This window comes from Fundulus heteroclitus, chromosome 17 (genome assembly GCF_011125445.2).
Source record: "Fundulus heteroclitus isolate FHET01 chromosome 17, MU-UCD_Fhet_4.1, whole genome shotgun sequence".
Classification (NCBI taxonomy): domain Eukaryota; kingdom Metazoa; phylum Chordata; class Actinopteri; order Cyprinodontiformes; family Fundulidae; genus Fundulus; species Fundulus heteroclitus.
Window position 1 is genome coordinate 19,756,402 of NC_046377.1, and position 24,592 is coordinate 19,780,993.

Below are 24,592 nucleotides of genomic sequence, written 5' to 3' on the forward strand. Positions count from 1 at the left end.
AGTCGGTGCGGTCGCCCTGAGCCCCGGCCTCGGCTTGTGTGCAGCCGGCTCTCCGTTCAGCCGTCATTAACTCCAAACACAAGGAGGCAGATTAATTCATGAGCTTTCCAGCAGGTGGGGAAGGGAGGAAAAGGTTAACACAACGGGAGTCAATCACGCCGCCTTTGTTTCGTCATTCCACGCTTTAGTGGCTGTAAGGATTTTAATCAGAAAGCGTCCTTTAGCCTTAATCAGGACGGATTGTAAGGTGGCCTGTTAAGGTGTCGCATATGTTAGAGTTTGATCAAGTGTGTTTAATAGAGCTGCTGCCATATGGCCCTGCCGTTGACTTCATGCCGCTGGATCCTTTATGGTTTACCTTATGCTCCCAAAAAGAAACGGCAGCATTCAGAGTGGACCGGATTTAAATGTTCTGCTTTCTGGGGCCGGTGTGCTTTAACATTTGAGCCATATAAGCCTCCCAAAGGAGTGGAAGAACTTCGGTGATGGATGCAGACTCCCAGAGGGACTCGAACGTCCCGGCAGAGTGAGCAAGCCTCCACGGCTGCTTTGAAGATTCCCTGCATTGGTTTCATGAAATAATGATGGCAGTCGTTTCGATCTTCTTGAATCTGTTCCTGGTTTAGTTTTCTTATTGTCACTTTTAAAGGTGTCCCATTTATTAGCATATTAGGCAAGGCAAGGCAAGGCAAATTTATTTATATAGCACAATTCAGTACAAGACAATACAAAGTGCTTTACATGATTAAGATATACCAAAATAATAAAATGTAGATAGAAAATAGAATAAAAGCAAGTAGGGATAGACTGTAGTAACAAAAAAGAACATTAAAAACAGTAAAACTGTTTAACTAGAACAGTCAAAGGCAATTTTAAACAAATGTGTTTTTAATATTACACGTCCATCATTGCTGGACGTTTGTGCTGGACCCCAGTGTAATTTGGCAATTTAACTGAAAAACCGTTTGAACTTGTGCTCTTTTTCTCCAGTGTTTTAATCAATTTATCCCTCAGCGATTCCAGTTTATAATATTTTCAGCTCTATTTTGAGTTTACAGGTGAAACGCTTTAGGAGAAAACATTTCCTTACAACTTACTAAACCAAACACGTTATTAAAGAATCTTTATAACTGCAAAGCTGGAACGATGGTCATTATTTAAATATATATAGAGACCTAAAGGATGCTATTCCACTGGGATTAGATGTTCTGGTTTATTCTATATTTTGACCAGGGAGAATACGGATTTGATTGGATTAATAACACAACAAAAGACTAAAAATCCAGATAGTTTCTGCACAAAAAAGTGAGACATGTCCCGAGTTTTTGGAGACCAGCTCTGGACGCTCTAATTGCATTAGGACTTAAAAAGTTTGAGGAACAACAAAAAGTCTGCACAAAACCTTTAATTTTATGATTTATTCTAATTTGGCTATGCTTTAAAGCAAGCGAGTGCATGTAGATGCACACTACACCTTTCAGATTTAATCAGTGGATAAACTTTAAAAATGACCTGATATGCCCAACTTTTCTTTCACCGGTCACAGAAAATACCAATAAAATCAATTAGTTTGTGGTTATAGCTTGAAAAATTGTTCAACAAATAACAAATATATTGGATGACAAATGTTAACCAAGACAAACAAGAAGATGAGTATAATTATCCATACTATAAAAACAGATTCAAAATAAAAAAATATTTCCACGTTAACCAAACATAACAGTACAAACCCTTTCACTCTATTATATGATCTATATATCAAATATATGAGATATATAAGATTATTAAACAACCATATCTATACAACTGTTGAACTACTTATTTTGTGATCAGGTTCAATTATAAGACATAACTTTGATGCTGCCATCTGCCAAGTTGGATGCAATGACTGTTGAGGGTTCAGGCTCAGAGAACAGAGGCTCTCCAGGCAAATAATAATCAAAGTAATTCAGTCTGAATTAGGGAAATACTGGGAATGTTAATATTTTATCAGCTCGAGTCAAAAAGTCATTAAAATGTGCGACTCGAGTCCACAGCTCTGATGAATAACACTGCAAGTAGGTTGGTTGTGTGATACAATTTTTAATAAGTTTTCCAAAATGCTAAACAACTTAAATAATTTGTGTGGTTATTTCTCTTGTCGAATTGCATAAAAATGCTTATGCAATTCAAAAATAATAGAAAAACTAGGAGAAATCAGCTCATTCCCGATGGTTAATGTATGCAATATTGAAATGGTTTTGCTTAACCCTATAACTCCAAACGTATCATATTTGATCCAAATATTTCTGAGACCTCCACACCTTCAATGAAGTCGGTATTTTTCGAAACATTAAGTTTACAACAAATTAATATAATTTACATACCCTGTATAAAAAATGCAGAAAACGTGAGAAAATGTATTCTTTTGGTCTAACAATTACTATACAAAGAAAATTTGAAAGCCTGATGTTTTATTTTAGATTTTTTTTAAAGCAACCAAAAGATGTCTTCACAATTACGTGTATCAGGCTTTATGGGAAATGAAAGGCAGAAAAAGGATGAAATGAAGACGTAAAATTGCCAAAAGGGCAAATTTACCCAGGACACTTTCCTGGTGCGACCGGCTTCTGGTGATAAAAGCCGTTTGGAATTGACTTTCAGGTGTAAACACATTTTTTCGCTCACAGATATGAACTACTGGAGGTTCCCTGAAAGTGCTTTCTCACTCGAAGAGGTCCGTGACCCATCCATCTCCTCTCTGCTTATGTTTTCCTCCTAACTTCGTTGATTTATTTGTATCTTTTTTTTGTTGTTTTTTAAGCGGCTTACCGCTCTCCAGTCATCCATCCCTCCTTCAGACTGCGCCACAGCCTTTTGAAAGAGTGCCTTTACATATATTATTCATTTGATTGACTCCGTCTAATCGCTTCGCAAGTGAAGGAAATTAATCATTGCAGAAATCCTGCCGTTTTGGGAGTTTCGGTGGAGCCGATTCGGGAACACAACATTACCCGGTGGAGTCGGCTGGAAAGGTGCGAGCCAGAGGAGGGAAAAACACCAAGAGCAAGCAAAAGGCCACTTTACCCGCAGCCAAAAGAAATCAATGAGGCTGGATATTCAACACTGCTCTGTGGTTTTTACGGTGGCCCATAAAAACCTTATTGAAAAAGTATATATGGCATGAGATGATTTCTGTGAGGGTGAAATTGGATTAAGCCTAGTGTAAAGCGGAGAGTCTGGCCTTTTTCCATCTCTGTCTCTCCTTCCCTGCCTTGCTCGACTCCCCCCCCACCCGGCGACCATTAAACCCTATAGGAAGAGAAACCTAATTACATGGCTGAAAGTGGCCATAGTGAGCACTATTAAAAGGATCCAATTAAAGTGTGTGGATCGCTGGCAGCAGCTTTCTGGTGAGGGATTATTTGTGGAGGTGGGTTTTGATCCGACGAGCGGACAGAGTTGGACGTCGGCTCAAGAGCGGTGAATTGGCGGCGTTCTGGAGCGACTCAGGAAAAGTTCACATAATTGGGACTTGAATCAATGGAAACTTGTTAAAATTAAAAATGACATTCAGAAGCATTATGGGGAAGCAGGACAAATTGCTGTTTGATTTTTTAGACCTCTAAAAGTGAGTTTTATTTGTCGATAGCACGCCATTCCCGAAAAAGGGAACTTAGACCTACAAGAGCACATTTATTAGTATGTTTCTGATACCTTTGTCTTTTTAACATTTTGCTGAAAATATGTTTTATGCATTTTTAAAAAAATAAAAAAACAAGGATAGATGTATTGTGGATATGTTGAAGCAGCAGCATGTACGTTTTGATCCAAGGATTAGCTTAAATTGATACTTGTTAAATGATTTTTCAGGTCAATATACACAGATTTGGTGCATATGGAGGGTTTGTGCAGGCTGCCTTTCTCAAAAACTCAACTATGTGTGGATCAGGCTCTAAATGGATTATGTGACCTAGATCACCGCTTTACAGTCTGAGCTCCCCTTAAACTCAAGAGCTAACCTTACATGCTTCTACTTTTCTCCACAGCTCCTAGAGTTCCCCCTCCCTCTCCCTCTCCCCTGGCTCTGCTTCGTTCCTCTCCCTCTCCATTTCAATGAGAGACTCTAAGTATAATCTAGAGGGGTGACTGTGACCTTGTCTTCACAAGTAACTCCGTGACTTCTCAATCTTGTGGTCTGCTATCAGATTCCAAAACACAGAGACGGTTTAATCTTGTGACAGGGAAGTGTTGCCAGTGGCCTTCAGCTACACTAAACCTGAAAGTTACAGGTCTAGTGCCCCCTAGTGGCTAAAAATTACATGGTGCTGCTTTATATAAATGACTGGAACAGCCTAAAGTATCTAACCTGACAACAGCCAGCTGCATGTATCGCTCCGCCTAGCTCCACTCACATACATCTGGGACACCGCGATAGGAATTGCCTTTACTGAAGGCTGGGCCTTATCAAAACTCCTTGCATATGATTGGATAAGCCACTTGTCTGTCATCTTTATCGACGTGCTATTTCAACCACTCACACCGAAGCTAACCCGTGACGCTGATGAGACCGAAGCAGGAAAAAAAACCCTTTTTTTTTTTTTTATGTGTTTGCGGCTCTAGTGCAGGGTTTCCTGCAGCGCTATCTTGGCGAGGCGGCCGCGGAAAACATGTCGTCCACCCCCCGTTGCGCGTCCGCGTACGCGCCCCGGAAAACAAAACTTGCCAAATCCGGTCGGGAGAAGGGCGAAAACATGGTTTCCACCAACAAAAGCCTTCAGAGGTGTTCTCTGATGTTCTTTTAATGAAACAATATCAGATAGATTGGACAACACGGAAGAAATAGCAGCATCAATGCTAACGCTTGCTTCCTCGATGCGAGCCGCCATTGTTGTTGGAATCTCACGGTGGCTTCTCCACTACGTCACATCCATGAAACACCCGCCCTGCGTCCTGATTGGCCAGACCAAAAATTTGGTTGGGGAAATCACTTTCAATGAGCCATGTCCCAGATGTATGTGAGTCGAGCTAGGCGGAGCGATACATGCAGCTGGCTGTTGTCAGGTTATAAAGTATCACCTATGATAGAAAAAAGTGGAAAACACAGGAAATGTTTGAAAGATTTAATAGTTTTCTTAACAGTGTAATGTTTTTTTTTTAAATCACAATTTTCAGAATGTTCTTTTCTTGTGCCAGGATTTAAAAGGAAAGGTTGGAGTATGCAGTTAAAAACGGTGTTTAAATATACAAATGCAGAGAAAGTAGTTTTTGCTATTTATTACGAAAATGTGGAAGACCTAAATTCTCAATTAGGTTTTTGCAAGACTTGAAAATTAATTTCTTTATCTGGAAAAAATCTATATCACCAAAAAAAAAAAAAACTGCATAATGTTCCTTCCTCTTCACATTTACTGTGTACTTTTTGTCGGTTTATTACAAAAAAATCCCGTTAAATACATGAAAGTTTCCGGATATTGTGGTGTAACGTGGAAACATTTCACAAAGTTTTAACTGACCCTCACAGAGCCGGTCGGTTGACCTCTAGTGTAAGGAACAGACTTCCTGATCCATCAAGAAGCTTAGATGGTCCTACACTGCAAAAACAGAACTAAAAATAAGTAATATTTACTTAAAATTAGTGTATCTGTCCTTGGTTTGAGTAGGTAAATAAGATGATTTGCCAAAGGAATAAGACTTTTGCACTAAAAATAGGAACAACTCATCTCCATCATGTTATTTCAAGTACAGGATGTCTAATTATCTTATTTTAGGGGTCAAAATACTCATCCCATTGGCAGAAAATCTTATTTAGCTGCTCAGATCTAGGACAAAAACACACATTTTAAGAACATTTGACTTATTTGTAGATCCGTTTTTGCAGTGTAGCAGCCGTCATTGTGTGTGTAATAAGAAGCAGGACCATGTTCTGGTCCTCCCAGCCATCGTTACAATGGATATTTGGACCTGTCATAAAGTCTTTTAATTTGGATGTTTTCAACCCCGAAGTAAAAAAAAAAGAGGAGAAATCTCACTTTCTATTCTGCATAAAAAAACAATGTTGGGGTATCTTTCTTTGGTGTTCAGTTCTATGAATATCGGTTCCTAAAATCCTGGACGTTTATGACCTTCCCAATGGATTCAAAGCTTGAATTCACTGACGACTCATTTCAGTCGCATTTCTACCCAATGCCACAAAGTTAAAATGTGCTTCAAAAACCAGCAGTGCTATTTGTAAGATTTTGCCGAAAATATCTTTTATGCATTTCTTTTTATTTTATAACAAAGCTAGGGGCAGGTTTGGAGAAAACTGTGTATTTTGGATAATGTTAACGCAGCAGCATTTAAGTTTTGACCCATGGATTAGCTTAAATGGAGACATGTTGTATGATTTTTCAGTTCAATATACAGCATTTGGCGCAAATGGATGTTCTGGTCCTCCCAGCCATTGTTACAATGGATGTTTGGTCCTGTCATAAAGTCTTTAATTTGGATGTTTTCAATCCTGAAGTAAAAAAAATAAAGAAATCTCACTTACTATTCTGCATAAAAAAAACAATGTTGGGGTATCTTTCTTCAATTCTATGAATATCTGTTCTTAAAATGTTTATGACCTTCCCAATGGATTCAAAGCTTGAATTCACTGATTTCAGTTGCATTTCTACCCAATGCCACGAACGTTTAGATGGCAAAAAGCAGTCTGTGGAGGTTTTTGGGGACATTTTGTGCATCCGTCAGAGGTCAGAGGTCAACACAAGCAAAATTGAAAATCCCTTCAGTTGTGGTGGCATCCTCTGTAGATCAAACTGCGAAGATGAGGCTTTCTATACATTTCACTCCTGCTGGCGGAGCCGCTGCCGGTCCAGCAGCAGGGGGGGGGGGGGCGAGGTGATGGCATTGTGAGATAGCTCACCCTCTGGTATTAAAAGGCCAAGATGTCTCGGTATGAAATAATTTCCACCACGTGTGGTGTGATGATTATTCCAGCCTCTGTGACCCCGTCGGGCTGTCAGTTCAAATCCCCTGTCTGATCCTGAGAGGCTGCGCACAAATTGGCTTCTCTGACGTCGCACCTGTTGGCAGCGGGGGAGCCTGATGGCGTGGGACGGCGGGGATGAAATGAGGTCTGATGGGATACATGTCGTCGCGGTGACCGGCCCGATGCCCCCGGGGACTAAGCGGCAGCGACAGGGGGCGTTTATAAATGAATAAAAGCGGGAGGATTGGGTCATTGTTTGTCATTGTGATGTGTTCCAGCCAGCAATGCTCTGGCTGAGAGGGATTAGGCTGACACAGCAGCGCTTTCACATCCCGGCACACACACCCCGAAAAAAAAAACAAAAAAAAACACATAACCAATCTAATGACATCAGCTTTCCACTAATCTTTGCGTATCTCGGCCTTCTCCTCATGTCAACCTACTCATTGTTGCTTCTGTAACCGGCTGGGACGTAGCGGTAAAATCAGCCTCTGTAATAAAAATAAAAAAATAATAATAATCTGTCTTTCGGTGGATCCATTTGGGTAAAGCTTGTGGGATTCTGAATTGAGACGACGCCCTCCTTCATTCCAACACTTTTAGCCCCCCTGCAAGCACGACGGCTTTGATCTCCTGGAAAGGCGAGATGTGGAGACAGACCAAAGAGAATCGCCAGTAGTGGATGTTTGGAAGAAGAAATAATTTCACGTCGGCTGGACTTAAAGAACTGCGGAGGAGTCGGCTTTCTATGATACATGGTTTTGATGATGATGGGTACGTTACCTCTGTGAATCCAGAGTTTTGCTGCTTTTTCTACTCGATGGCATGAATGGAAGCACACCACATTTAGTATTTATCTCTTTTTCAAGACGTCTAATTGACATAATTAACGAGTGATCTGATTCAAGGTAGAGACCAAACATTGGCACCTGCTCCTTATATTAGAGAGATGACGATCTGGGCTTTGACTAGGCCAGCACTTTCCATGTCTTATTTATTTCTCGGCCACTTCTTGGTGGATTTATTGGGATCTTTTGAGTCACTGACATGTTGCTTTCATTGCTGTCCAGACAAACTTGTATTTTCCTCAAGCACCCTCTGATGCGCAGTAGCATTCATGGTGGATGTTTATGATCATCTCATTAGCTCAATTTAAACCTATCTGGAGAATATCATTCAGTCCTGCTTTGCAAAAAGATGTTTCTTCCTTGCCCACATTTGATGAAAGTAACTCTAAGCAGTAGCACAGCCTGCTGGAGCTTCTGTGTTAGCATTTTAGGCTTTTTTTTAGCATATTGTGATCTGCATTTAGGGTGAGCTCACTTCTCTAGTCAGAATTGGGTATGTTGGTAGTTGTTGTCTATTTTCTGGACATTAGAATGGCTGATTTCCTGGACGTCAACTTGGCATCCACCCACACGTCAACATTCAGTTTTAACAGGGACCAATAATGATTGAAGTTCCCATCATGTGCAGATTATGTGATACGCCTGTGTGGGATGTTAGCTATTAAGGTAGGACTGAATGGGGGGGATCTTTTATTTTGTATAAAATTTTACAAAAACATTTTTAATAATTTTTCTTCAGTTTTTATTGTTTATTTAAAGTTTAAAAGCTATATAGCCACTGTATTTGCTTTAAAACAACCCAAAAACCATTTGGTCATGATAAAATAAGGTTATATACACCAAGCCTCCATCCTCATAATGTTTTGATCGTACTTTTTGTGGATAAAAAAAGCCCCAGCACCGGGCACGATTAGCAGATATAAACAGACGTGGCGCCATCTGGCAACAGTATCGCAGAACTATCATAACCCTGGTTTGCTTAATAAATAAGTCAAAATTAAATAATGCCAGACTGAGCCTGACCCTCTGCAAAGCCTCGCAATAAAGAGGCAGCTCAGCTTGATTGAAGACCAACGTTATTAATTAAATAAACCGATCTAACAGAAACTTTAAGAGCCTCATATCAGCCTCATTTTTATTCCACTAGATCTTGGCCATTCTTAATTGTTGTTTCTCCTGGAGATGATAATAGCTGTTAGCCACTTCCTTGTTTTAACCCCTGCTGCGTATGAGCAGTAAATACTTCCGTTAAAATCGTAAAAAAAAAAAAAATGAAATGCTATATTTACTAACAAATTGAGCAAAAACAAGGCTTAAAACACCAAAATAACTAATATGCCAGCAAGACGTGATAATCTTTCCTAAAAACTTTGTATGAAACCAGAGTGAGCTACTGACGTATACATTTTAAAAAGTCAAATGATGCACCTTTAATTATTATCACAATTAAACGTCAAATATATTAGAAAAACACGGGCTTTCATAGGGTGTCTGAATTAATTTAACGTCAATGTGGCTCAGCATCCTAAACATGTTTTATTAAAGCAATTCCCTTAGATTTGTTAATCAAAATGGACTACTTTATATCATGCTAAATGTTTACTTCAAGCAGTTTCTACCCATCTAGAGAGGAATTTTGATTTTAGAAGGGATTAAGTACGCTCCAACCTGCTGTACTAAATACACCTGCTAAGGGTCCTGCTTTTGCTTCAGGCTCAGACGAGGCACGACTTTTTGACAAACGCGCGATTTATCGTCCGTTTTATTTGTTGTGGCGTCTTTGCAGCTTGTGTGGAGCTGGCGCTTTTAACGCACAAACACTTGTTTCTCTGATGATTCAGTCGGAAAGGGGCTTTGGATTTGTGAGGAGCATAAATTCAGTGGAGAAAATACCCAGCTAGTGTTTTTTGGGGGGGAAGCAGAAAGCATTATTGTGCCCATTTGTCAAGCGGCGAGGAGAGGCTGTTGTGAGCTGACAAGCTACAAGAGAGTATTATGCTAAATGTTTTGCATAGAATAAAATATGACTGACCGTTTACTCAGAGGTAATATATGTGAGAATGATTTAACTTTGGGGAAAGTTTAGTTCTGTGGAGGTTTTCTCGTCTTTAAGTGCCGCGGATGCTGCAGGTTTCAGTGGTTCTCACAAACACAGGTGATGTATTAAAGTCTTTATGCAATCCCTTCTTTCCTGCCTCTAAATCAGTTTATCAGGCCTCCTGTCGTTCTCCCCTCCTCCCCTGCCTCCTTGGGGGAATGATGCGGTCATCAATATCTCTGGTTGCATTACAGGCCGTCTACCTAGCACCTCCTGGAGGGCAGAACTATTAATGGGATTCAGGAGAGGCCGACAGAAGGCCAGTAGACAGCGGAGGGAGGGTGGTTCGCCGTCTGGCTTTCTCTCACCTCACTGGCTGTCAATAACCGGCAGAACAACACTCTCATTCTCACTGAACTCAAATAAACCTGAAAATCTCATTTATTCTGATATCTCGCAAAAAACGACTGCGCGCATCAGGTTTTAAGTCCAAGAAGTGCCTTTTTCTTTTCAGATCAAAACCCTTCCAATGTGATTAGACTTCAGAGCTGCGATATTAACTTTCATCTTTAGCTGAGCGAAAAAAAACCCAGCAGCATCCACCCCGCGCTTCCCTTCCTCAATACACTTTATTGCGTAATCGGAGTTTATTAAGCCGCCGCTCTGTTCCATCAGTGAAAGCGGTGAATAAGCACATGGCTAGCTGTGCTGTCTGCGAAGGCGAAGTGCAGCGAAAGCAGCTTTTTGGTGACGTGGCGCCACAGTTTGCCGTCCTTCATCAGCGCGCTTCACCCAAGGGCGGCAGCCCGGCTGCTGAATGAGAAACTAATCCATCCCACTAATGCAGGGGCATTACAGCTGCCCGTCACTTCCTAATTGACAAATGGCTGGATTAGAATGGTTACAATGGGTCATGCTGACGCCGCCTTGGCCGGTCGTGACGCTGCGTTTTTAAGGTGTGAAAGAGACTCACGTACAAAGCTATCGTCTAAAAAGCAACATGGAACGAAAGAGAGTTCACACCTGGAGACTTCTGAAGACAATAAGACAGATAATCCTGTCTTAAACTCTGACTTCTTAACTATAGGAGATCTAAAGCACTTCAACTTAGCTGTTTTTAGTGTCCAGTTATTCAACAACAACAAAAAGAACTTAGCCACATTGGAGTTTTTCCTGAGCATCAGTGTTATGGTCAAGCAGACTTTGACTAGACCAGAACCTTATTTATTTTTTCAGCTATTAGGACGTGGACTGTGCCGTGGAATATTGTCTGGCTGCATAATCTGTGTGCATTCAAATTTAAGGTTACAAACTGGTTGCCGGTCATTATCCCTCCAGATTTTGCCAACAGGCTGTTTCTGAGAGACTCCAGGTGGGAAAAAACTGTTGTCCTCACAAACGTAAACGAATCAAAGAATCATGTATGTGGAGAAGCACTTAATGCTTACTCTGAAGTCTTGATGCTGTGGATTTGTTTCTCTACCAAAGGCATTGGAAGAATAAACTGGAGAGATTGTGCAAAGATTGGTATATAGACCATATTTTCCATTAAGGACACCAGTCCTGAAACAATGTTTTATTTGCTTAAATAAGAGTCCAATTTTTTCACTTATTTAAAGTATGCCTTTTCTGTGTGTTTAGAAAGAATAGTTAAATAATAACCTTCAGATAGGCGTTCATAAGTCAACAAGTATAAAAATGATTTTATCTCTGGAATTAACAATAATAGCTCACTTTTGCTGGACAAGTAAATAAAAATCTGTATTTTTAAACATAAAAAGCTGCAGTCCCACAAAGACAATTATTTAACAAACCATGTCCTCATTTGTCTGAATTACTACTTACAGGAATTACTTGTTCCAAATTGCTAAGCTTTTGTGTGGCTGGCAGGTCTATAAGGTCTTCAATTCAGTTTTTTTTCTTAAATATACCAAGGACTAGGTCCAAACACTAGGGTGATCAAAAATAAGGAATAAGATTTTGTTCAGAACTGAAAAGCATGCTAACAGCATTTCAGTCGATTATTTGGAACGACTACCAGGAAGTCCTTCAGCTAGTTAAGAAACGGGGAGTTGAATTTGAGATTTGGGCTCAAATTGCTATTAGGTTGTACAAACAAGACTCTACTTTAAACAAAAATAACTCCATCTTGTGTCGTCACACTGCAAAAACAGAACTAAAAATAAGTAACATTTTCTTGAAATGAGTGCATTTGTCCTTGATTTGAGCAGGTAAATAAGATTATCTGCCAATGGAAAGAGGATTTCTACCCCTAAAATAAGATAATTAGATATCCTGCACTGAAGTTGATAGAGATGAGTTGTTCCTATTTTAAGTGCAAAAATCTTATTCTTATTTACCTGCTCAAATAAAGCACAAATACACTCATTTCAAGAAAAAATTACTTATTTTTAGTTCTGTTTTTGCAGTGCGTGAGTGAAAGTAATTGAATTGTAAATCATAGTTTCCAAAAGTCACCGAAAAATCATCAAACCAAATTTAATCAAATCATCCAGATTGGTCTAGAGTTTTTTTTTTTTTTTGTTTTTTTTTTGTTTTTTTTTTTTATCTAAGGAAACTCAACAGTTTGGATCGAGTCATCGACGCATACATTGTTGCTGACCCTGCAGCAATCCCTCATACCCAGCATGCATGTAGCAACAATAAGCTAATACGAAAATTAATGTCTGCTTCACCTACAGAAGCATTTTATTGAACTGAAAGTCAAGACAAACAACACAATTATTATTCAGACCAAATCAAGGACCAGGACAGAACAAGCCGAGGAATATGGAAGATTTATGCCTCGTAATTCCTCCCGCTTTTAATCTCTGTAGCAACGAGCGTTCATTTTCAAGCCCCTGACATCAGCATGAATCATTATCTCTTGATTAGTCATGCGTCCTGTGTTCCAGTTTTGTACATTTTGGAGTAAAATGAAACACAAAAGTTTGTATCGTGCCACGTCGTGTCTTTTGTTTTTTCCCCCTCCACAGATGTTTGGTGAGGATTTCTTTGAGTGCTTGTCGCGTAATCTTTTCCTCCGGGCTTCTGAGCGCCGCATTGTCAACGCACAGTAGTAGAGTCTCTGCCTGCGATGCTCCAGGAAGTACGGCGGATTTAAATCCGAGGCCAGACGCTCTGCTCTCCAGAGATGGCTCAGGGCTGCTGTCGAGCCTCGTCTTGTTACCTGTAATTCATTGCCGACGTAGCGCAGGTCACGCAGCGTTTGCTTTCCACGCGGAGCTCACGCCTTTACGCTGCTTTATTAACCAAACGGCTCTGAGGGACGTTGACGGCGAGCGAAATTGCGGCCGTGGACTTCTGAAAGAATTTCAGAGCAGCATGAACTCCCTTCATTCACCTGTTTTCTCCTCTCCCATTCACGTTCGGCTCACCTCCGTCGCCTCCATAGGGCGGTGGATTGCTTCCTCGTCTCGTTGGTCGTCCCCCGCGTCTCCAAAGTGCAACCCGGGGCTTTTAACAAAGACAAATGACCTGCTGCGGTTTGAGCTTTGTTGTTTTTAAAGCATATAAAGGTGAATTCATACGTTATTCGAGCATGCAAGTGCGGCTGCGAGTGCGTTTGAGTAAATTAATCATGGCTTATCGTGTCGTGTTTTATCTGTTTACAACCCCACTGAACCAAATCATGCCTGCAGGCTATCCGTCTATATCACGCTTTAATTATGCAACACACTGCAAGTTTCTTGGCTCCTTGTTCATCTACACCTGCTTTTCTTTTCATGATTATTCCTTTTTTTTCTTTATTTGTACTTCACATCTTTCTGCTTCGAATTTGGTTTGGTTCTCAGTTTTTATCTGTTTTGTGTAAAATAGTTAACTTCTCAGTTGATTCAAACAACGTTGCACTTATTTGGATAAAGTGTTTGTATGCGTTGCAGGTCCTGGAGGTCGTCCGGTCAGATTTTATTGGATGTTTCAAGGACTAAGCTAGAACACACTCTGGAGCAAACTAACTTTGGATTTTTATGCCATCACTGAACCGGGGGTTTCTAGAAGCAAATTGATGATTAATTTACTCAGAGAGGTCTTCAGTTTTTCCTTTGCACATATCTTTCAAACTGGATTATTTAGGTGGTTTTATTTATGTTTTTATTATATGTACTTTGGATGTTTCAAAGCGCTTTATAAATCAATAAATGTAAAAAAAAATCATATCAAATCTCAACAAAATTTGCAAGACAATATTCAGAAATACTGAACAAATCAATCCAATATACTCATATAATTGACAGATTTGAGTTCAAATTCATTCTTAGTTATGATACGAATTGGTCGGATTCAGTTGATCGTTTTGTCAATTATCCCAAAAAAAAAAAAAAAAAAACTGTGAAAGCCTAGAGTCATTGACCTTTGCAGCAATCCCTCATGCTGAGCAAGCATGGGGTTAAAATTAACTGTTTCATTTAAATTACGGATGTAAACCACTCTTTTTTTGCACCAGACCAGGAAGCAGATTTGTCATTTCCACATTTAATTAGAAATGTAAGCCTCTCCAGATTTGCGTTCTGCTTGTAATGATGATGATCGCACATCTTTGGGCACCCAGAAACCTTGGAGCAGAGCTGGACGGAGTAACTGAGTAGTAGGCGTTGCTTTTCACAGACTCACGGAGGCAGTCTGGAACGCAGCAGACTCGGACTGGAGCGGAGGATGTGGAATTATGGGATAACTCAGTTGGTATCTTTGTGTTCTTTGCAGTAGGAATGAAGTCACCGTTGTCCTTAAAGGGCTACCCTCTGGATTACTTCTGCTCTCTCTGAGTCCAGTCATAGCTGGAGTTCTCTGGTTCCTGGGGGAATGTAATCCAGGTTTTTGCTGCTGAAGTTTTAGCACCTTCATTCTTTTCATCTTAACCTGGCTGTGGGAATTTGGCTGCTGGGTCCATTTGTCCTGTAGATGACCCAGTTTGGGCCTAACGTCAGCTGTAACAGTGATTACCTCACATTTTTCTCTATAATCATAAAGAAAAAGTGCTCAGAGAAAAGAAAAAAATGTCCCATGGGACAAAACAAGCCCATATCATTACCCCTCCACCACTGTGCTTGACATTTATATAAGGTGTTATTGGGCTCCATGTTGGTTTCTTGTTGCACCATTTTGTACCGCTGCATTGTTGTTTTGTTTAAACTAACCGTTTGGTATCCAGGTATTGGAAATTGGTTTATTTTTTCATGTAGTAACACATTTTGATTAATTATGGGGATGCATTTTCACAAAGATATTTCTGTTCGATTGTAGATCATTATCTGAAAATGTTTTCTTACGCTCTGATCATTCGGTCCGACTACGACCCTTAAACCAGTCAGATATGGCTGAGTAGATTTGGAGTCATATATCCTGGTTTCCTTACATCAGACTGAGTGGAATGTATAAAATTCAAGTAAACTGTCAAGCTGTGTATGAATCGACTCCCTGGCAGGCAAGGACTGACCAGTGGTCAGTTCGAATTGTGCTGCACCAACCGTGTTTTACCTGAAAAAGCTGAGTGTGAAACGGCTGCAAAGGCACAAAACGATGAAGGGAAATTACTTCCCCCTGTTGATTATAGACTGTTTGACTTTCTTCAGACAGGGCTCAGAGACGTTTGGTCAAGTTGTGTCAAGAACTTTGCGGTTAACATGTTTAAAATTCCTATCATTTCCAGGGATTTGCAGCCGTCTTCTGTCTTAAAGGTCCATATTTATGAAAAACCTTTCTTAATATGGAGTTTGGGCTTCATACGTTGCCATAAAGCTCTTTACAAAGTGGCAGATGAGCAGCAACAGTTGCTTTTCACACATCGTGGCCAATGTCTTTCTACTCTAGCAATGTGTTAACACGTGTTCCACACGAGCAAACAGTAGTTTACATGACACTGGATGCTTTTCACAATTAACTTTATTGGCCAATATTGTGTGCACAAACAAGGAACATGTCAAAAGCTTACAGTGTCCAGACATCTATCGCTCTATATATATATATATATATATATATATATATATATATATATATATATATATATATATATATATATTAAAACGAGAAGGAGTCAGGTTGTGATAGTGCAAATAGGCTTTTTTTCAGACTACAGTAGCTGACTACTCAGGGTATGAGATCTTAATTGTGTTTCTCAGACTGAAAGCCTGTAGGAAGAACCTGTTTATGTGGCAGCTGGTTTTTAGAGCTCTGTAGCATCAACCTGAAGGTAAAAGTCTAAACAAGTTGTGTCCAGGATGTGTGGGATCTGCAGCGATGTTGGCTGCCCTTTCCCTGACCCTAACCCTACCCCTGATCATCTCTATGATCGCTTACCTTCAAATTTAATCAGATCTGGGCGCTTTTTCTTTTTGCTGCGCATCGAACCCATTATACACCTGTTGAGATATAAGAAATATGAGAAATAAGAGATAAACACTTGATTCAACCCAAAAAGAGCCTCTTATAGATTTCTGTAATAAAGATGTGATGATAGCGATAACCTCATGTAAAGTCTTTCCAGCTCTCCAGAGACACAGAACATGTCATAAATTGACTGGCCTTGTGGTTGCCTCCTTTTAAAAGAAAATGTGCTGTCCCTGAGAAATCCCTACCACAAGATGCAGCTATATATAGTTCTGCCACATCAAAGGTCTTCTTTGAAAACATGTCTGCGTGCGTGTGTGTTTGCTGCTCAATCAGTAACTCTGCCTTAGAGGAAGGCTAATCTGAGAGGTACACAAGCCCCCCCCCCCCAACCCCCCGGCATGCCAGCAGACACAATCAACAAGCTCTCCTCTGGAGGTGCGACACATGCTCAGACAATCACTTTCTCTTTTCTCCATTCCCTGCTGCTTGTTTGTTCTCATAAGCCTTAACAAATCACTCTCTCTGTGTTCTGGCGTATTGATTTTTGCTATGAAGGGATCTGCAAGCAGGCAGGAGTGCAAACAGGCTTTCATGTTAGTCCATGTGATGGTGACATCAAGATCATGTGCGTATAAAAAAAATAAAATAAAAAAAATTGACTGTCCTTGAAGGGGCTTCTCAAAAGACGATGCAGTCGTTATCAAATGATCATCTAATCAGGAGCTGTTGGATTAAGTTGTGCCATAAAAGGAGCCTCTATTCAACAGATTCATTATTTTATAGCGATGGTTGCCTCAGAAAGTTGTGTGGCATTGATAAATTCAATTCAATTAAATTTTATTTATAATAGCGCCAATTCATAAAACATGTCATCTCAAGGCACTTTCCAAAGTCAAATTCAATCAGTATATACAGAATGGTAAAAAAAAAAACAATTCCCATCTAAGGGAACCAGTTGATTGCATCAAAGTCCCGACAAGCAGCATTCACTCCTGGGGAACCGTAGAGCTACAGGGAGAGTCGTCTGCATTGTCCATGGCTTTACAGCAATCCCTCATACTGAGCAAGCATGAAGTGACAGTGGAAAGAAAAACCACCCATTAGCGGGAAGGAAAAACTTCCAGCAGAACCAGAACCAGGCTCAGTATGAACGGTCATCTGCCTCGACCCACTGGGGGTTAGAGAAGACAGAGCAGAGCGACACAGAAGCACACATTGATCCGGTAATCTGTTCTACATTAGATGGTAATAGTGGATGATCTGTCTTCCCTGGATGATGTCACAGCTAACAGAACGCCAGACCAGGTGTACCTTCTATGAAGAAAAAAAGAGAGAGAACACAAAGTTTTAAAAGCTGAAATGACGACAAGCAATGCAAATTTGAGAACAGTAGAACTCAGTAGAGTGAGAAAAATAGACCCTGATGTCCTCCAGTAGCCTAAGCCTATAGCAGCATAACTATAGAGGTAGCTCAGGGTAACATGAGCCACTCTAACTATGAGCTTTGTCAAAAAGAAAAGTTTTAAGCCTAGTCTTAAAAGTAGACGGGGTGTCTGCCTCACGGACCAAAACTGGGAGTTGGTTCCACAGGAGAGGAGCCTGATAGCTAAAGGATCTGCCTCCCATTCTAAACTCCCATAAACTACACTGTGAGCATCAGATTTCTTAACTCACATCAACATACTCTTTTTTTTTTTTTTCCACAAATTTATAGGCGCATGGAAATTCAGGTCTATTTCTTACATGTAGAATTTCTGCTACACTTAAATTAAGGATTATATAAACACCCAGGTAACTGGGTGGACTATTTTACATCTTTACGCGTTTTTTAATTGGCAAAATATGATTTATATAATTTATATTTGAGAACAAACTCTAGGAGAGTGCCTGGGATTGTAAAATAACACAGGCTGAGTTTAACACCTAAAGGAGATTAACTACAACTTTTCAGGCTTCCCATCCGGGAGGAAAAAGTGGTTGCGGCTAAATCTAAGAGAAGTAAAAATATTTTGAAGGACTTTGGATGAAAGCAGTTTTAGGTGATGAGGTGTTCCATAAACAACAGATTTAAATTGATTTCTCCTTTTTTTTATTTTAATTTCAAGCTTGGTGGTTCTCACATAGGACGCGGTCATAAATCCCTCGCATTTGAGCTTTGAGTCAAATGAATCTGAGCTTAAAATAACCAAGTAAAAGCTTCCTGACTTATCTTTGCTGACCTTGGTTCAACTAAAATAAAACTTTGATTATTAAAGTCCCATTTCTTCAGTTATAAAAGGGAACAAAGTACATTATTTAGCACTTGACTAAATATAGCCAGTTTTAGATTGCGGCAGCTTTTATCAGCGGGTTGCTTTTAGCCATCTATCATTTTTAATTACTTGCCTGAACTCGTAACTTTAAAAATACTGACATGAAATGTTGTTCTTTTCTAAATTTCATCTTGCTTTTGAAAGATGCCCCAGAAAATATTTGACAACCTACTGTAGGACCGGATCATTCCTCAGCCAAAAAATCAGACATGAATAATTTACTTTCTTCTAAGTTGGGGGGAAAAAAAAACATCCAAACTGGAAAATAAAGCAATCCAAAAGTACATCTTTAACCGACTGATCTTTAATTACACTGACTAGAAATTCATACTTTATTTTGGTCAACTCTGGTGTTTTTATAGCATATTTAGGGATTACAGAACTGTTTACCATTTTTCCAATGGTTGTAAAGTTTTATCTGCTTAATGGACAAGATGAGATTTTATAAAATATATTTTCTGATCTGTTTCCATTTCAGTCTGAAAACTGCAGCAAATTCACACAAACATCTATTTGTGGGCCTTCCTAACGTGTAAATTTTATCGTGTTTTGGAGCTAGAAAAATCTAATAAAACATAAATTAACCTTCAGTTTTCAACGCATTTAAGTAATTTTAAAACCAACCTTTTCTAACACGAAGAGCCTTCGGAGCCCTGTGTCTCTTAAGTGGAAAAGCACCGCTATGAATGGAGAAGGTCTTGTCATAAGGAACCCCGGAGTGCTGCAAACTACCTGTGTAAACAGAAGAAAGAGAAGACTGAGTAATCTCACTGGCCCCAAAGTAACTAGTTGACATTTTAAAGCAAAGAAAACCCCGAAGCTGAGAGGCGAGAACTAGACTCACTTTATCTGATAGCTACACCAGTCAATCAATCTTTATTTATGTAGAACTGTTCCACACAATAAGCCAAACTGCTTTGCAGGTAAAATAAGATCATAAAATGTTAAAAGCAAAAAAAATACAGTTATGATAAATAAAACAATACTGCAAAACAAATGTAATCACCCAAGGTTCTGGCGGTTCTTATGGATAATCAGAGACTGATCCACAGTTTGGGAGCTGCAGCTGGAAAAACTCGCTGCAGTTAGCTCTAGAAGCAACAAAGAAACCGGACTATAGAGGCGACTGCGGCTATTTGTGAGCATAAAGTTTCCAATTTAAGAAATTGAGCTGTTTTGCTCCCAGCGTGTCGCCTTACGGTACAAAATGTACTGACGTCAACAGATTGATTTAATAAATAAATCAGCCACGGCTTTCTTAACACATCATTTAGCTGCTGGTGTGACATTAGCTTCTTCAACATTTGAGGCGAATGAGTTTTAATGTAGAAAAGTAAGACTTTAAGCTCCTTTCTTTCCCTGCTGCCTTGTTCTGCACAACTTTTGCGTGACTTGTTCTTCAAAACTATCTCAAGCCAGGCAATACACTGTATGAGTTTTTGCCTTTTATGGAACGATTCTTCAACAGTTTGAGCTATATCTGAGTGCCACGATTGAAAATATCGTGCAGTGTACGCCCGGCATCAGTGACACGGTCAGAACTGCAATGCTGGTCGGAGCAGGAGAATCAATTACATCCTGTACTGTAACAGTGGCAGCATTAACATTTTTAGTTTATAATCCTGCCTCAGGCGGTCATTCGGCGCTGTGGTACGTTACAGGTAGACCCGTAACATAACTTATCTCGCCATTTTTCCTTCTATCTTCTATCTACTGGTGAAAAAAGCCACAACAGCCGTAAAAAAAAAACAAGGTATCACCAGTAATCAGTTCCTACTGGTTGGTGCGTCCCAGCATGGTGCCACCAAAGGCCATTGCCCTTTCTGTATCGATGCTCAGCTTCAGGGTTTCATGTATGACCTCATCCATCCGTGGCGAGTTTATGTCTAAATGCTTGACTTTATAATTAACATAATGTAATGTATCATAGTAAAATTGTTAATAAAACGCTATGTGCTCCATAACTTGTAGAGTAAGGATCAGTAATGCTTTTATACATCTACAAAATTAGGGTACATTTAAAAAATTTTTCATTTAATTATCTTGATTTATGTTTTTATTTATTTCTTTTTCCCATTCTCTCTCATTTCTTTTATGCCGTTTGTTCATACAAAGACTTCAGCTTCTGGGAAGGACGGCTTTAACTCATCCGTCCGTTAGGTCTGCACAATATATCCCAAATATATGGCGATCGCAATATCAGTCTGTGCAACGTTCATGTTGCAAAACACTGTTTGGAGTGCTACAGTTGTTGGCTAACATCTTCCAAGTGTCAAGAACTTAGAATTTTTCATGCTAATGTCATATTTAGCCAGTTGGACAGAGAACCACAGGCTTAACCCCAAATACAAATGACTTTGCCCAAAATGCATCACAGTATTTACCAGTATTATCACCACCATAAGATTTTGTGATATCATGCAGCCCTATGCATGTCTGTTAACTTTTGTGTGACACCTGGGAGTTGAAAACATAAGGATGGCGGATTATTTTTATCCCCTAGTTGTGTTTCCACACTTAAATAGTAACTATTTACAGTATAAGGCACTAACAACGCTGTTTATCCAAGCTCTGCTTTTAGTTTGAACAATGTCCTCAGATGTGGAAAACCCATTCGGCTCCTCGGGGGTTCGAGTGCTGCGTGTTATCACAGCTGGGATCGGCTTTAACAAGTCTAATTAGCACACGGCGAAGAAAGAACATTTAGGAAGTTGTTTGTGCCACGTCTTGATCGCTGTAAAACATTTTTTAGGAGCTCCTGCACGAACCTTAAGAGTCAGTAAAGTTGACTCAAAACGTGGCGACTGCAGAGTGAAACGTTGCAGCTATGAGTGGAGAGTCCTGACATGCTGTCACCTCTATGCAAATGCACTGGATTTCACCTCTGGGTGTCCAAATTGCATCACTTAGCTGCCAAATTAGTACGTTGTCCTTTCCTCCACCGGCTAAAAGCTCCAATGGTCGACCTTTGTCATGCAGGAGAGAGGGGGACAAATGGGACAAATTAAAAAGGACGTTTAATGGAGAGAGGGATCGGGTTAAAACGTCAGCCAAAGCTAGGTTCTTTTTTTTTGTTTGGTGTAGTTTGTAGAGACGGAACGAACAATATGAGACATTTCTACAGAAACTGCATTGTAGCATCAACCAGTTTATCCATAAACATGAGAGAGAATTTGACATTTTTAGCTTCTCGTTAAGCTCCGTCCAAATCTGAGGTCCTCTGTACAAGATACTAAACCAGGGGTGTCAAACTCATTTTGGTTTAGGGGCCGCATTCAGCTTAATCTGATCTCAAGAGGGCCACACGAGTTAACTCATTGCAAGATTAAATAGAACTAATAAATGTGGACTTGTTGATTTTTATATTAAGTTAATTTCACTTTTACACAATATATTATGAATAACCTCAGCGTTTTTAAGAAAAATATGTGCAATTTCAACAATACTTTTACTCAGTTAAACATTTACTTGTGCATTATGCATAAGAACTGATCACAGTGATAATACGATGTTGAAAAACATTTATTCACATTTTTTGGTACTTAAAAACATGTCCTGCATGATAAAATACATCAAACAGATAAAAATTAAGAAATGATTTGAATTTTTCCACACCTGAAGCTTAATCTGCTAATTAAAACACTCGTGGACAATATAGGAACTGCATATTTTCAATTAAACGAAGTACATGTTTTTTTCAATAATTGTTTTATCATTCTCTTCCTTTTATCTTGTCCACTTGTGAAAGTCAAATCTGATGAGCTCTTTGTGGCATCTTATTGCCACATTGCCAGACAGGACACTGAAAAAAAAAAAAAAATGTTTTTTTTTTATAATGATAATGCATTTAGCCACAGGGCCGGACTAAATTGTTCGGCGGGCCGGATCCGGTTTCTGTTTGTTTTGAGGGTACGAAATGAAAGCAGGTTGCCAGCAGGGGCACAAAGTTGTGTGTTAACGCCAAAAGTCTGAATCTAGAATGCTGCTGGTGTTACTTTTTGCATCAAAGTAGAGCCATAGTTATGGAGGCCCACTGTACTGGAACAGTGTCCAGTGCCGACTTCCTCTACAGCGAGGGAGAAAGTGAAGGAGCGGCTGTTTGAAACGCTTTAAGAACTCCTCTGCAGCACGGCGGCGAAGCTCTAATTGCTCTCTTGTCCTCCGCAGGCACAACCCGGCAGCCCAAGGAGGGAGAGGTCCCCGGCGTGGATTATAATTTTGTGACCGTCGAGCGGTTTATGGAATTGGAGAAAAGCGGCGCGCTGCTGGAGAGCGGAACGTATGAAGGTGAGGATTTCGGGGGGAGGGGAGTCACGCCTAACGAGGCAACGGGGGCTGCCGTCATCCTTCTCGCTGACATTTCCAATTCTTTACAGAAGGTATGCCTCATTATGACAAGCAGTGTTGTAAAAAGTACTGAAATCTCAGAGTCAAGTAAAAGTATAAGTACCTCTCTAAAATATGACTTTGGTAAAAGTCCAAGTCACTGACTGAAATGTTACTTGAGTAAAAGTCTTAAAGTATCTGAAATGTCTTGTACTTAAGTATGACAATTACTGTAAAAATAGATGTACTCAAGTAATATAATAAAAAGTATAAGTAAAAAGTAAAACAAAGCAAATGCAGTTTGAATGACATTTTTTAGATTTTGGTAATCTTAGAAAGTCAAATTCACTTAAAATAATGTAAACGACCAAGTGCTGGAGAAATTTAGACCAAGTTTAAATAGAAAATACAACCTTTCTGTAAGCTTTCAGTTTTCCTTCTTCAAGTAAGGTCAGTACTATGCACTTTGAAATTGTACACAACCAAGTGCAGGCAAAATTTAGACCAGGGGGTGCATACTAAGAACATGGTTTAGTTACTCTTTTTGTAACGAGTAACTAAAGCAAGCATTGAAAATGTATTGAAGTAAAAGTATGCAATTAAGTTCAGAAATATAGTGAAGTAAAAGTAAAAGTTATCAAAAAAATTTTATACTTGAGAAAAGTATAAAGTACTCCAAAATATACTTAAGTACAGTAGTGAAGTATTTTTACTTTGTTACTATACAACACTGATGACAAGACTGTTTGTTTTTTTTAATCTTTTGGTGACGGTGTGTTTATCACACCTCGTCCATGGCTCGCTCTAAACTCTGCATCCGTCTTCCCGCTCTGTTGAGAAGAGCGTCATCAGTCATCAAGGACACTCAAAGGAATCTGTAAATACTGAATAGTTGTGGGGGGGGGGAGCCCACACACGCTTTGGCAGCACCTTCGTGTTGCCTTTCTCATGGCCTAGACCTTGAGCTGCAGCGGCTCTTCAGTTTCCTAATCAAAACAAACACTCAGATGGTCACATAGGCTGGAGGCTCGGATTTAAAGAGCTCAGAACGCTTCCCTTGGTCCGCCTGACGACCTCCAACTCTTAGCAAAACCTCTGCCAATATATAGATAACGCTCTCCTCCTCCTCCCACGAGGCTCCGTTCTCAGGCTGCTGCCGTAAACTGGAGGGTTGTAGAAAATCACATTTCTGGAGCTCGGTTTAAAGCCACAGCCAGAGGGGTCGTTGGATCCTTTCGCCGACGGAAGCTGTTTTCCACATGGGAGGAGAGAGAGAGGTTTTTTTTTTTCTGCCTAATTGATTTGCCATCATTCAGCATATTTTTTTTTTTTTGTGTTTTAATGATTTAATAGCCAATTAGATGTAGAATAAAGAGATAAAGAATCAATTTTAAATGGAAGGGTACTTAGAATAATTTGTTACAGCAGCAAAGATTTGTTAAAAGGAAGAATTTGCATTAGACAGGGCTGGGGCTCACAGATTCACAGCTTTTGGTGAGGAATATGTTTTAGTATTCTGCTCACTAAATCACAGTTTTGTGTTTTTGTTTTTGTTTTTTTTTCCAAGACAAAAAGGCCCAGTGGGACAAAAAAAAAACGAGGCGTTTTGCTTTCAGTGTGTTAATTTCAGCTCTGGGTCAATTAGCCCTTTTAACGATTCATACTTTCATACCTACACATTCCCATTTCCTGCCCTTCCGGCTCAGTTTAACATATAAAAACTGTTTCATAGTCATGTTTCTAAATCAGGCGTATTGAGGTA

The 24,592-nt window shown here is 39.7% G+C and overlaps 1 protein-coding gene across 4 annotated transcripts in view; it reads left to right on the plus strand.

Moving 5' to 3' along the window:
- Window positions 1–24,592, plus strand: part of magi2a (membrane associated guanylate kinase, WW and PDZ domain containing 2a) — a 311,230-nt gene that overhangs the window by 145,230 nt on the left and 141,408 nt on the right. For all 4 annotated transcript variants that reach the window (XM_036149357.1, XM_036149356.1, XM_036149359.1 and 1 more), the window contains exon 3: window positions 22,672–22,791. In XM_036149357.1, coding sequence (XP_036005250.1) covers window positions 22,672–22,791 — 120 coding nt within the window. The remainder of the gene's footprint in view (window positions 1–22,671; window positions 22,792–24,592) is intronic.